Below are 15,439 nucleotides of genomic sequence, written 5' to 3'. Positions count from 1 at the left end.
ATAGTATAGAGTATTTGTCTTTGTCTGACTTATTTCACAAAGCATAATATCCTCTAGGTCCACCCACATTGTTGCAAATGGCAGAAGTTCATTTTTTTTTAAAATCTCTTTAGGGCTGCACCTGTGGCATATGGAGGTTCCCAGGCTAGGGGTCCAACGAGAGCTGTAGCCACCAGCCTATACCAGAGCCACAGCAATGTGGGATCCAAGCCACATCTTCAGCCTATACTACAGCTCAGGGCAACGCCAGATCCTTAACCCATTGAGTGAGGCCACGGATCAAACCTGCATCCTCATAGATTCTAGTCGGGTTCATTAACCGGGGAGCCACAAAGGGAACTCCTTCATTATTTTTCAAGGCTGAGTAATAGTCTATTGTGTATTTATTCATCTGTTAAAGACACTTAAAAATGCTTGATAGGAGTTCCCATTGAGGCTCAGTGGGTTACAAACCTGACTACTATCCATGAGGATGTGGGTTTGATCCCTGGCCTTTCTCAGTGGGCTAAGGATCCAGCATTGCTGTGAGCTGTGGCATAGGTCACAGATGCAGCTCAGATCCCATATTGCTGTGGCTGTAGCACAGGCAGACAGCTGCAGCTCTGATTGGACCCCTAGCCTGGGAGCTTCCATATGTTGCAGGTGAAGCCCAAAAAAGAAAAAAAAAAAGCTTGATATAATTTCTAGCCTCTTTAATTTGTTGAGACTTGTTTTGTGGCCTAGCATGTGATCTATCCTGGAGAACATTACAGGTGCACTTGAAAAGAATGTGTATTGCTTTTTTTTAATAATGATTTTTATTTTTTCCATTATAGCTCACTTACAGTGTTCTGTCAATTTTCTGCTGCACAGCAAGGTGATCCAGTCACACATACATGTGTACATTCTTTTTTCTCACATCATGCTCCATCATAAATGACCAGACATAGTTCCCAGTGCTACACAGAAGGATCCCATTGCTTGTCCATTCCAAAGGCAATAGTCTGCATCTATTAACTCCAAGAACCCCATCCATCCCACTCCCTCCCCCTTGGCAACCACAAGTCTGTTCCCCAAGTCCATGATTTTCTTTTCTGTGGAAAGGTTCACTTGTGTCGTATATTAGATTCCAGATATAAGTGATATCATATGGCATTTATCTTTCTCTTTCTGACTTACTGATGTTTTGGGAGACTGACCTGAGAAAACATTTGCAAGGTTGATATCAGAGAATGTTTTGCCTATATTCTCTTCTAGGAGTTTGATGGTATCTTGTCTTAGGTTTAAATCTTTAAGCCATTCTGAATTTATTTTTGTGCATGGTGTGAGGGTGTGTTCCATTTCATTGATTTACATATGGCTGTCCAGTTTTCCCAGCACTATTTGCTGAAAAGACTGTCTTTTTCCCATTTTATATTCTTGGCTCCTTTGTCAAAGATTAATTGACCATAGGTGTCTGGGTTTATTTCTGGGCTCTCTATTCTGTTCCATTGGTCTCTATGTCTGTTTTGGTACCAGTACCATGCTATCTTGATTACTGTGGCTCTGTACTATTGCCTGAAGTCTGGGAGAGTTATGCCTCCTGCTTGATTTTTGTTCCTCAGGATTGCTTTGGCAATTCTGGGTCTTTTGTGGTTCCATATAAATTTTCAGACTGTTTGTTCTAGTTCTGTGAAAAATGTCATGGGTAATTTGATAGGAATGGCATTGAATCTGTAGATTTCTTTGGGTAGTATGGCCATTTTTACAGTATTATTTGTTTCCAACCCAGGAGCATGGAATATCTTTCTATTTCTTTACATATTCTTTGATTTCCTTGATTAATGTTTTATAGTTCTCAGCATATAAATCTTTCACCTCCTTGATCAGGTTTATTCCCAGGTATTTGATTTTTTGGGGGTGCAATTTTAAAAGGTACTGCATTTTTATATTCCTTTTCTAACATTTCATTGTTAGTAATGCGACTGATTTCTGAATGTTAATCTTATATCCTGCTACTTTGCTGAATTTGTTGACCAGTTCAAGTAGTTTTTGGGTTGAATCCTTAGGATTTTCTATATATGGTATCATGTCATCTGCATACAGTGACAGTTTTATCTCTTCTCTTCCTATTTGGATGCCTTTTATTTATTTTTGTCTAATTGCTGTGGCTAGGACTTCCAATAATATGTTGAATAACAGTGGTGAGAGTAGGCATCCTTGTTTTGTTCCAGATTTTAGTGGGAAGGCTTCCACTTTTTCCATTATATTTGCTGTGGGTTTGTTGTAAATGGCTTTTATTATGTTAAGGTATGTTCCCTCTATACCCACCTTGGTAAGAATTTTTACATGAATGGATATTAGACTTTGTCAAGTGCTTTTTCTCCATGTATTGAGATGATCATGTGGTTTTCTACTTTTCTTTTGTTACTGTGGTGTGTGATGGTGATTAATTTGCATATGTTGAATCATCCTTGTGAACCTGGGATGAATCCCACTTGGTCATGGTGTATGATCTTTTTCATACGTTGTTGGATTCAGTTGGCTAGAATTTTGTTGAGAATTTTTGCGTTTATATTCATCAGAGATATTGGCCTACAGTTTTCTTTTTTCATGGTATCTTTGGTTTTGGTATGAGGGTGATAGTGGCATCATAGAATGTCTTTGGGGGTGTTCCTTCTTCAACTTTTTGGAAAAGTTTAAGGAGGATGGATATAAGTTCCTCTTTGTATGTTTGGTAGAATTCACCTGTGAAGCATCTGGTCCTGGAGTTTTATTTCTAGGGAGAGTTTTTATGACATATTCAATTTCATTTCTAGCAACTGGTCTGTTCAGTTGCTCTATTTCTTCTTGATTCAGTTTTGGCAGGTTGTAAGTTTCTAGAAAGTGGTCCATTTCTTCTAGGTTGTCAAATTTGTTGGCATACAATTGTTCATAATATTCTCGTATTTTATTTATTTATTTATTTATTTTTGTATTTCTGAAGTATCCATTGTGATTTCTCCTTTTTCATTTCTTATTTTGTTTATTTGGGTTTTTTCACTTCTCCTCTTAGTGAGCCTGGCCAGAGGTTTGTCAATTTTGTTTACCTTTTCAAAGAACCAGCTCTTGGTTTTATTAATTTTGTCTATTGTTTTTTGAATCTCTATTTTGATTTCCTCTCTGATCTTTATGATTTCCTTCTTTCTGCTGACTTTAGGTTTCATTTGTTCTTCTTTTTCGAATTCATTTAGGTGATGGGTTAAGTTGTCAATTTGAGATTTTTCTTCCTTTTTGAGGAAGGCCTGTATTGTTATGAATTTCCCTCTGAGCACTGCTTTTGTGGCATCCCATAGATTTTGAGTGGTTTTATCTTCATTATCATTTGTCTCAAGGCATTTTTTAATTTCCTTCTTGATTTCCTCATTGACCCATTGGTTTGTTAGTAGCATGTTGTTTGGTCTCCAGGTAGTTAGTTTTTTCTCATTTCTTTTCCTGTGGTTGATTTCTAGTTTCACGCCATTGTGGTCAGAGAAGATACTTGAAATAATTTTTATACTATTAAATTTGTTAAGGTTAGATTTGTGCCCAGTATGTGATCAATCCTTGAGAATATTCCAGGTGCACCTGAGAAGAATGTATATTTTGATTTTTTTGGATGTAATGTCCTGAAAATGTCTATTAAATCTAATTTTTCTATTGTGTCATTTAGGATCTCTGTTGCCTTATTGATTTTCTGTCTAGAGGATCTGTCCATTGATGTGAGTGGGGTGTTAAAGTCTCCTACTATTATTGTGTTCCCATCAATTTCTATTTTTATGTCTATTAATATTCGTTGTAGGTATCTGGATGCTTCTATATTTGGGGCATATATATTGATGATTGTAATACCCTCTTTTTGAATGCACTCTTTAACCATAGTGTCCTTCTTTGTCTTTCTTTACGGCCTTCACTTTAAGTCTATTTTGTCTGATATGAGGACTGCAACTCCTGCTTTCCTGTCTTGTCCATTGCCATGAAATATCTTTCCCATCCCCTCACTTTCTATCTATATGTGTCCTTTGCCCTAAGGTGAGTCTCTTGTAGACAGCATATTGTAGGCTTTTGCTTTTTTTATCCAATCTGCCACTCTGTGTCTTTTGATTGGAGCATTCAATCCATTGACATTTAAGGTAATTATTGATAGATATGTATTTACTGCCATTTTAAACCTTGTTTTCCAGTTGATTCTATGTTTTTCCTTTCTTCCTTTCTTTTTTTGGTTGGATGATTTCCATTTATTTTATGCTTGGGCACTTTTCTTTTTAGTTTGTATTGCTTTGTTTTGGATGGAATGCCCTGTAGATATTTATTAAGTCTGATAGTCTAATGTGTCATTTAAGACCACTGTTTCCTTACTGATTTTCTGTCAGATGATCTGTCCATTGATATAGGTAGGGTGTTAAAGTTCCCTATGATTATTGTAATAATGCCAATCTCTCCCTCTTGTGTCTGTTAATATTTGCTTTATATATCTAGCAACTCCTATATTAGGTGTGTATATGTTAATGAATGTTATATTCGCTTATTGTGTTAATTCTTCTATCATTACATAATACTCTTCTTTGTCTTTTTTTTTTTTTTTTTTTGTCTCTTGTCTTTTTAGGGCCACACTTGTGGCATATGGAGGTTCCCAGGCTAGGGGTCTAATTGGAGCTGTAGCCACCAGCCTAGGCCAGAGCCACAGCAATGCCAGATCTGAGCTGCAAGCCATGTCTGCAGCCTACACCACAGCTCACAGCAACACCGGATCCTTAACCCACTGAGAAAGGCCAGGGATCGAACCCGCGACCTCATGGTTCCTAGTCAGATTCGTTTCCGCTGTGCCACAACAGGAACTCCCTCTTCTTTGTCTTTTTTATAGACTTTGTTTTAAAGTATATTTTGTCTGATATGAATATTGCTACCTTCTTTCCATTATTTACTCTCAATCTATCTTTGTAATCTTACTTTTTATGTCCCTTCACCCCATATATTCTGTGCTTTAACACCACTAGTATTTTCAAGTCTTTGAATACTATTTTCATATTTATGGGTTTATATCTTTCTGTGATTTCTTCAGCTTAAAAATACCCACAAAATACTCCCATTTCTTTGCAATTGAATTTCTATATGCAGTTCAGGGCCTCTTCTGGTACTCTAACTTTCCCTAATCCATATTTAAAATTTCCTGGAGTTCCCATCATGGCTCAGTGGAAGCAAGTCTGACTAGTATCCATGAGGATGCAGGTTCAAACCCTCACCTCACTCAGTGGGTTAAAGATACAGCATTGCTGTGAGCTGTGGCATAGGCCAGTGGCTACAGCTCCAATTCAACCCCTAGCCTGGGAACCTCCATATGCTGTGGGTGCAGCCCTAAAAAAAAAAAAAAGAAAAATTTCCTTCTCCTTTCACTACTCTCATAGCAATTTTCAATATTTTACTATGACATTTTAAGGCCAGTATTTTACTTAGTTATGTATTAGATTATGGGCAAGATTATGTCTTATTTTTTGTGTCATTAGTAGCCACAGAGTGTCTGGGACATAGTACATGAGTCAGTAACAGTATATTATATTAAATGAACACCAGGAGAACTAGGAGAGTTGCAACTGTGGTATCCCTGAGCCATTCCATTGTGGTCTTAACTGAAGACATGAAACTGGACTGCATATTCCCTCTAGAATATAATGATCTTATAGAATATATGATTTAGAAAAGACTTCTGTGATACTCATACTCAAGTAAATTGGAAAGTAGGTATTTCCATAGATATAGTGGGAGAGTAGTGCATAGTAAAAATTGGAACAACAAAAGGAATAATGACTGAAATTCAGGGGATAATTTTTGTTCCTTGAAGGGGAGGAAAACTCCATCTAGAGTATTTAGAAGAGACAGAAGATTTATAACTCTCAATGGATGTTATCAGTGACAGAAAATATACTTTTAGAAGCTTTCTCTATGCAAAATATTCTACCAGTGACAATGACTACCAAATTTGTATGTGCTAATATATCTCTATCATCTATAAGAGGATTTCATATACCCCATCATTAATAGATAAGACTGCATTAAAAATAAATGACTGAATGAATGGCATGATTACAAGAAAATTATAATCGAGTCAAGAAGATAAGAAACATTCCTAAAAAGTAAAGAGCAGTAAAACAAAAACAGTACATGGTAGATTCTTAGCATTGTATTTTAGGGATTTAATATTTCAGAGGATATGGAAGTCACAGCAGACATACAATTGGAGAACTTTTTAATGTAGAGATGGGACTGGTACTAAGATAAGTGGAAAGAAAGGTGAGTGGGCACTCCTGAAAGAAAGGGCCAGAGAGGCTTTGCCGAGCAGTGGGACCTAACCAGAGGCTAACTTTAAGATTAATTACAGGGGGAGAGACAAGGAGTAAAGAGCCACTTAGGAGGCTACTATGACAGTATGCAAACCAGAAAAATACAAATTGGCAAAGACACATGTACAAAGATGTTTATTGGGGTACTAGTCATAGCAAAGAAAAATGAGAAGTAATATAAATGTCCATTAAAATTATAGTCGAATAAATCATGCTACATCCATGCTATGGGAGGAGATAGACTTATTCATACTGACATGAAAGGATAACTATGTTAAGTGTTAAGTTATTGTATAATATATGTTTCATAGTGCCAACTTTAGAAAATAAATAATGACTTAAAATTCAAAGTGTGCCTGTGCACATATGTATGGTTAAAGAGAGCTTGTGCCTGGATGTGTTGCTGTGGCCAGGTCCTATGTCTTACCGGGGTCTTAGTGAAGGCTTCCTTACATTAGGCCTTTTAAAGGATGACATTCTCCTACGTGAGGGTGAAATCATCTTTGGTTCTCTGACAATTTTCACTGTAAAATCTAGTAAAAAAAAAAAATCACAAAATTGGGGAACACCATTTATAAAGAACATTGCAGACATTAAGAAGGAGAAAAGCAGTAAGGATATTTATCATATATTAAGTGAATCTTAAAAAACCACAGACCCCACAACTGCTGCCATCTCAGGCCATGAGTGCTAAAAAAAAATACTCAGGACTGATTTCTATCTCTCATACTACCACCGGTCCAGGCTGTGTTATCGAAGTCTGCTGCCGTAGACATAGAGCCCACCTTCCTCGGAAGATTGTTGGTACCAAGTCCACGTCCCTTCCTCAAGCAGCTGTTTTTCTAGACTGCACTCTGTACGACATTGTCTTCCTGGACACCTCTGCTACTGCATCCTAAACCCTTCCACATGCGCTATGGAACTCCTACTTTGTAATCAGCAGACACTTACAGATTCTTGACCTCTTTGTTAAGAGTTCCCTCCACCTTCTTGCCTTAACTGAAAAATTCTCTTATTTAAAGACACTGCTTCCACTGAAAGCTTCCCAAGTATTCTGTCATACCATACACACTTCAGAATGGGTGTATAGCTCCTTACTGCCACTTAGAAACCATTATTTTGGAAATCTCTGGTGACTCAGCAGGTTAAAGATCCGGTGGTGCTGCAGCTCAGGTTACTGCTGTGGTGGGAGTTTGATACCTGGCCCAGGAACTTCTGCATTCCATGGACATAGCTAAAATAAGCAAAACAAAAACAAAAACAAAAAACAAAAACAAAAAAAAAACCCCAAAAACAACCCCCCCACACTAAAAACCATTATTTCAAAAAACATACTATTGAAGAATAGTATATTCCAAGGATCTCAGTATTAGAAAAGTTCTTTGAGGTTAATACTATAGAAGAAAATATATACTATTAATTCATTATGGGCAGGGATGGTCTATTACTCATCTTACTCCCAAAATTAGAACATGGCTCAGATCTCACATTGCTGTGGCTGTGGTGTAGGTCAGCGGCTGTAGCTCCAATTCAACCTCTAGCCTGGGAACTTCCATATGCTGCAGGTACAGCCCTAGAAAGCAAAAATAAATACATAAATAAATAAATAAAATATCCACTGAAATGTATATAGAGAAATATGAAAAATACAAAAAAGAACTTAAGACAAAAGGCTAAAATGTCAAAAATTTATGTAGTAAGATTACCAGAAGAAGGGAAGAGACCAAATGGGGCAGGACAAATAATCTGAAGAAGAATGACTGAAATTCCCCTAAATCTGACAGAAGACAAGTTAGAAATGCAAGAAGTCCTAAAATCACAAGCAGCAAAAAATACTTAGGCACATCATAGTAAAAATGCATAAAAGCAAAGCAAAGAAAAACACGCAGGTGAACAGAGAAGAAAAAGGAATACTTCCTTCTACTCAGCAAGTCAGTGAAGACGCCTCAAAATGGACTAAGGAAGACAAGAGGTAATGGAAAAATGTCTTCAAAGTGGTGGAAGAAAATAACTTGAACAACAATTTTATGTTCAGGGACCACATTCTTAAAAAAAAAAAAAGACATTTTTTATTCACACTCAAAGAAATAACAAATGGTGTTCATTAGACAGTTAGAAAATAAAATAATCCTATATGGTAGCTTGGAGGAGGAGAAAACAATGAAAAAAATAGTAAATACGTGAGTAAGCATAAATTAATAGTGACTTAAAATAATACATATGCAGAAAAAGTACTGATTTACACTAAGCTTTAATATGTTAAGGATGCATGTTGAAATCTATAGAGTAACCACTAGAAGAAGAAAACATGTAGGTAACATGCTAACAGAAAGAACATATAGATTTATTAGCCAAACAACCCTCAAACCAAAAAACTCAGAATCTGAAAGAAAGCCAAAAGGAGAGAGAAAAGAAAATAGAGCAGAAGAGACAAACAGGAAATAGTAACGCAGAGTTCCCTGGTGGCCTAGTGGTTAAAGACTTGGCATTGTCACTGCTGTGGCTTGGGTTTGGGTTCAGTCCCTGGCCCGGGAACTTTTGCATGCCATGAGTGTGGCAAAAAACCAAATTAAGAAAGAAAGAAAGGGAAAGAAAGAGAGGAAGGAAGGCAGGCAGGAAGGAAGAAAGAAGACAGCATCTAAAACTTAATACATGAGAAGTTACAGTAAGTATAATTGGAACGAATACTCTAACTAAAATGCAACTGTCAAACTGAATTTAACAAAAAACAAAGAAAAATACAAAAACAAGATTCTGTTAAAAAGAGGCTCACCTTGAATATAAAACAAGAGGGTATTTAAGAGTAGAAGGATGGGAAGGGATATAACAAGCAAACACTTGCCACAGGGTGGTGACTGATAAAATCAAAGCAGACCATAAAGCAAGGAGCATTACTAGAGATAAAGAATTACTCTACCGGGAAGGTACAACAATTCCATAATTTGCTTGCATCAAGTGTTGTAGCCTCAAATAATATAAAGGAAAAATTAAGTCTTTCTCCACATTCTTACCAACATTTGTTATTTCTTCTAAGCTTCTGCACAGAAAAGGAAACCATCAACAAAATGAAAATGGGAGAAAATATTTTCAAATCATATATCTGATAACGTGCTGATATCCAAAATATATAAAGAACTCATGCAACTCAATAGCAAAAGAACAATCTGATTAAAGAATGGGCAAAAGATCTGAGTATAAATTTTTCCAAAAAAAAGACATACACATGGAGTTCCCATCATCGCTCAGCAGAAACAAGTCTGACTAGTATCCACGAGGATGCTAGTTCGATCCCTGGCCTCACTCATTGGGTTAAGGATCCGGCATTGCCGTAAGCTGTGGTGTAGGTCACAGGTGCAGCTAAGACTGGCGTTGCTGTGGCATAGGCCAGCGGCTACAGCTCCGATTCGACCCCTAGCCTGGGAATCTTCACATGCCATGAGTGCAGCCCTAAAAAAGACAAACAAACAAGCAAAAATAAACATATGGCCCACAGGTACATGAGAAGATGCTCAACATCATTAATCCTCAGGGAAATGTGAATCAAAATGACAAAATGACATCATCTCACACCTGTTAGAATGGCTTTATAAAAAAGACAAAAATAGTAAATGTTGGTGAGGATGTGGAGAACAGGAAACCTTTGTGCCCTGTTGCTAGGAATATAAGTTGCTGCAGCCAATATAGAAAACAGTATGCAGGTATCTCAAAAAATTAAGAATAGGGAGTTCCCATCGTGGCGCAGTGGTTAACGAATCCGACTAGGAACCATGAGGTTGAGGGTTCGGTCCCTGCCCTTGCTCAGTGGGTTAACGATCCGGCGTTGCCGTGAGCTGTGGTGTAGGTTGCAGACGTGGCTCGGATCCTGCGTTGCTGTGGCTCTGGCGTAGGCCGGTGGCTACAGCTCCGATTCAACCCCTAGCCTGGGAACGGCCCAAGAAATAGCAGCAACAACAACAACAACAACAACAACAAAAAAAAAATTAAAAAGAGAACTATCATATGATCCAGCAGTTCCATTCCTGATATTTACCTGAAGAAAATGAAAACCCAACTCAAAGAGGTATATGCATTCCTGTGTTCATTGCAGCATTATTTATAATATTCAAGAAATGGAAACAACCTAAGTGTCCATTGATGAATGAATGGATAAAGATGTGGAATATTATTTAGCTATAAAAATAATCAAATCTTATGATTTGTAACAACATGGAGGGAGCTTGAGGACATTATGCTAAAATAAGTCAGACAGAGAAAGACAATACTGTATAATTTCTCTTATATATGGAATCTAAACAACAACAACAAAAAACCCACCCAAAACAAAGATGAAGCTCATAGATACAGAGAACTGATTTGTGGTTGATAGAGACAGGAGGTGGGGGAAGGGAGAAAAAAGGGTGAACTGCGCTTTTTAGTAGTTTTTTTTGTTTAAATAAATTTAACAAAAAAATGGACACTACTGAGAGAGAGAATATGACTTTTTAACACATGTGACTGATTGGTGGCTTGTACAGAATATATAAAGAACTCATAAGTCAGTAAAAAAGACAGAAAATCAAACAGAAAAAGGGGCAAAAAGCTTGAATAGGAATGTCTCACACACACACATTCAATATATCCAGTTGACTCTTAAATGAAAAGGCATTCAAAATAGTAATTATGGAAAACATATTAAAACAACAAATGAGACATTACTACACACTCACAAGAATAGCTACAAATAAAAACCTGGCACAAATATCAAATACTGGGGTTGTGGAGCAACTGCAAGCCTCAGATCTTGATGGGAGCACACATTTGTACAAACACCTTGAAAAAGTATTGAGAATTGTTTATCAAAATTGAATATGTGCATATCCCATGACCCAGAAATTCTAGTTATATATTCAATAAAACTGTGTTCATATGTGCATCAAATAACATGTACAAAGGTGTTCATAGGATCATTATGTAGAATCAGTTAAAACTGAAAACAACTCAAATATCCATTGGCTTTGAATGAACGAAACAAATGGTATATTCATATATTGGAATACTCGACAGCATGCATTCTTAACGAGGATGATATTGTCCCCAGTGGGGTAAAAATTGGTTATTGAGGGTTAGAAAAACTTACTCTTTCATATGTCGCAGATGTACAACATATCTGTGGTATAAAAATTTCATGTCTAAAGAAGTTCTTTAGAGGAGGCAATAATGAAAAAGTCAGGGCAATGGCTGCTTAACTGCTCTATGTTACAAAATAAGCCAAAAACATAGCATAACTCATAAACATAATGCAGTGCTAAAGCAGCCAGATACCAGAGTAAACACTGTTACGATTACATTTATATAAATTTCAAAATTTTGCGTAAATCCAAAAAACAGATAAAATTAAATTACTAGGACCTTTGGGAAAGAGGAAAGGATTAAAAATTGAGAGGTAACATAAAGGTGACCTTTGTTCAAAAGAGTGGTTGATTGTCAAACACATTCTTCCTTTTTCTGCTTTTCACAATCATTAGTAATTATTAGAAAAGGAGGCAAGTAGGGGCTAAAAAGAGAGAAAGGAGCTGAGTCTGACTGATAGGAGGCAGAATCATTTTAATACCGTATTAGGAAAAACTAAAAATCATGAGGCCTTGTCTCTTCATTTCCTCTGTCAGGGAGAAGGGAGCTGAGATACCAGGGTGGAAGGTGCTAATTAAATCAGGTTAGCAGGTTGTGCTAAAGGAATATTAAGCTATGCACAGAACTAAAATTACATAAACTATGAACCTAGGAGTGCAGTCTGGAGAAACACACTCAAGGTCGACAAAGAGGCTTCCCCTGTTGCTATACTGAGTTAACCATGCTAAAAAATAAACCCCAGATTTCTTCTGTATCAAGAATACTGCAGTAGATGCTGTTGTGTGCAGCTCAGATTCCTCCCTCTCCCCCATCTGAGTTGAAGCACTCATTCTCCTAATTGGCTGTGCATTTTGCCTGCTGACGGTGCACAACTGAGGCTCTCTTGGATCTGCCCTCAGCTGAAAGAGAAGCTGCTTCACTCAGGGAAATGTTCCTTCTGCAGGAAGCAGTGGGACCTGGCCCCATAAGCTTGGTATAAGCTGGGAGAAGATGTATGAGATTGATGCTGAGGGTGCTCAAAGGGGGTAAACTATATAGTCGGTTAAGGGAGAGTTAATCTATATAGGAGCGTTCTCCCAGGATATAGGATTTAAGAGCCTGGCAAGGATCCTGCAAGCTAGTGCAATGCTGCCAGGCCAAAAGGATTTCAAAAGGCTCATAGAACTGAACATGCTACGGAGGATAAATTACTTAAGGCCCCCAAATTCACCAGCCAACAATGTTCCACAGAGGTCCCAGAGAGAAATCCTTTGTCTAAAGAAAAGAAAAAAGCATTGGTAGGGAACACACTAGTATCATCAAGGGGCTTAGCGGTCACTTTCTGTGATGTTCAAATAGCCATTCTGAGTTGCTGCCTAGGCATTTTGCAGTATGACACCCAGAGTTTAGACTTTGCAATAAAGACTTGAGCTTAGGTTTCTTGCCCTGAATGCCCATCTGCTTTTAAAATGACCACTTGGATTTGAGCCCATGAAGAATTGGCGATCGCTATGCCAACCTCCTTAGCCTGCTTGCTCTCTTTCTCCCACTCGCTTGGGCTGGAAGACGGCCCTTTCCTTGGCTCCCTGTGGCCCTGTTTTGGGACTTGTAAGTAATAAACCTGTAAGTAACAGATATTACTTCCTTTGTGTGAGTGTGTTGAACCTACATCTTCAATCAAAACAGCTCTGGGGTTTTCACTTCCCCAAGGTGGGGGCTTGGATGTTTTGGGAGCTGCCTGCAGGTCCCGTGTGGGTGGCCTGTGCCTTCTCATTCAGCAGGTTGTGATGTACATATTCTTAATACACTAGCTCTGGGTTTTCCAGCACAATCGGCCATGGGGATGGGATGGTGGATACAGTTTGTACCCTCTTACAACGCCTTTTAGCTGTAATTATCTTGAATCTAGCTAATATGTCCTAGTCAGTATTGACTGCCCTGGAGTCCCAGCTGCAGTTTGCATTCACATTTTTTTTTGTCTTTTTGTCTTTTTAGGGCCACACCCACAGCATATGGAGGTTCCCAGGTTAAGGGTCCAATCAGAGCTATAGCCGCCGGCCTATGCGAGAGCCACAGCAACTCGGGATCTAAGCCGTGTCTGCAACCTACACCACAGCTCAGGGCAATGCTGGATCCTTAACCCACTGAGCAAGGCCAGGGATTGAACCCCTATCCACATGGATGCTAGTTGAGTTTATTAACTGCTGAGCCACGACGGGAACTCCCTTTTTTTACTTTTGACTACTTTTTGTAGTCCTGCTGCCTACGGGCTATTGCCCACAATCTGCCAGCAAGACTTGGACACACATACAGTATCTTCTTTATCACCTGGCACTATGTTGATGACATCCTGATCTGGGATCTCTTGGAGGATGTGGTGCATGAGACTGTAACATGGCTGGTGACTCACCTACAATGTAGAGGTGGGGTGATTGCCCCACACAAAGTTCAAGGGCAAGACACGAACGTGAAATTTCTGGGCATTAATTGGTCCTCTGAAGGATGGGACATTCTGTTAGTGGTTAAACATCAGCTCACACAACATGTCTTAAGCCTCTTCATTTGGGCCAGTCATCTTAGTGACAACACATAATACATTGTCCATCATTCTTAGGCTCATCTATGCAGTCATGGGCAAATCCACATTTCTTTGGAGACAAGCTTAACAACAAGCTTTATGTGTGGCACAAAGGTCAATTCATCAAGCCTTCCCCCTGATTCCCCTAGCTCTTTCTTTCGGGTTAAGGCACTGGCTACCATGGACTATGCATCCTGGAGCCTGTGAACTGAACACAGCTCCTCCCAGTTGCCTAAGGGCTTCTGCCAAATGACTGCTCTCCACAGCTGCCCCTTATACTCCTTTAGGGCATCAAATTCTCTTTTAACATTTTAATGTAATGAGCAGACACCAGACCTCATTTTGGGGACCATTGTAGTTGCTGGGCATGTTAGCAGGCTCAACAGAGGCTGTTGCCCAAGTTAGGGGTCTACCTGCTGATTGATCCTGCCCCCATGCGCCCAGTAGAAGGAACCCCATGCATCCCTGCATGTTTCCCAGCTGATTTCTGTGGTGCTCAGTTGCTCTCATGCAGGACACCTTGCAATACAACATGTGGCACCTGGCAGGAGCCCCTCGTGGCCATTATAATCCTCCACATCTGCCCAGACACCAATGCCACATGGATGAATATGACCTATACCTCCTCCCAAGGAGCAGGAGTCCCATGGTCCTGGGCCTCAAGGCCCAGATGCCTGGGAGAATCCCAACTTTGCCTTCCCTGATCAAACAGTTGGTGTTCACCCTGCATTTCACCCGGGGCCATCACATACCTGGCTCTCCACATGTGCATTTCTTCCTCCTTCAACTTCCAAATGTATGTGCCACCTTGCTGGCCTCCAGGAGTTCCCTCTGTTCATACAGATGTAGTTTGGTTTCCCAGGAACCTACCCTCACACGTCACCGAACAGGATCCCTCACATCAAAAGCATGCAGTATTCATCCTCAGTAAGTAGGGAGGAGGTCTGCTACTATCCCTTGAGAGAACTGGGTTAGGCAACGCCACAATAGAAATGGAACAACAAATCACTAAAACACCAATCTGTCAGCCACTCTGGCTGAGCACAATGGGCTGCTACGTCAAAGCCCAACCTTAATGCAACAACAACATGATTCTTTAGTGCAGATGGTTTTGGATAAGCCTTTAGCTTTAGATTACTTCACTGGCTAAGGAAGGAGGTATAGTGCTGTAAAGAGTACCTGTTGTATTTAAGTCAATAATTCTGCACAAATGTAGGAGTTACCATCATGGCTCAGTGAGTCAAAAACCCAACTAGTATCCTTGAGAAAGAGGGTTCGATCCTTGGCCTTGCTCAGCGGATTAAGGATCAGGCGTTGCTGCGAGCTGAGGCATAGGTCACAGATGTGGCTCAGATATGGCATTGCTATGGCTATGGTGTAAGGCCAGTAGCTGTAGCTGTGATTTGACCCCTAGCCTGGGAATTTCCATATGCCTCAGGTGCAACCCTGAAAAGCTAAA

At 39.2% G+C, this 15,439-nt stretch overlaps 1 protein-coding gene across 1 annotated transcript in view; it reads right to left on the bottom strand.

The window, feature by feature from the left end:
• The window catches only part of RGSL1 (regulator of G protein signaling like 1), a 63,914-nt gene that overhangs the window by 25,676 nt on the left and 22,799 nt on the right, over window positions 1-15,439 (bottom strand). Inside the window, exon 11 of the mRNA XM_047754409.1 lies at window positions 6,742-6,847. Within this exon, the coding sequence (XP_047610365.1) occupies window positions 6,742-6,847 (106 nt within the window). The remainder of the gene's footprint in view (window positions 1-6,741; window positions 6,848-15,439) is intronic.

This window comes from Phacochoerus africanus, chromosome 11 (assembly GCF_016906955.1).
Source record: "Phacochoerus africanus isolate WHEZ1 chromosome 11, ROS_Pafr_v1, whole genome shotgun sequence".
Taxonomy (NCBI): Eukaryota; Metazoa; Chordata; class Mammalia; order Artiodactyla; family Suidae; genus Phacochoerus; species Phacochoerus africanus.
Note: the sequence above shows the minus strand (reverse complement) of the source record. Positions and strands in the feature narration are given on the sequence as shown.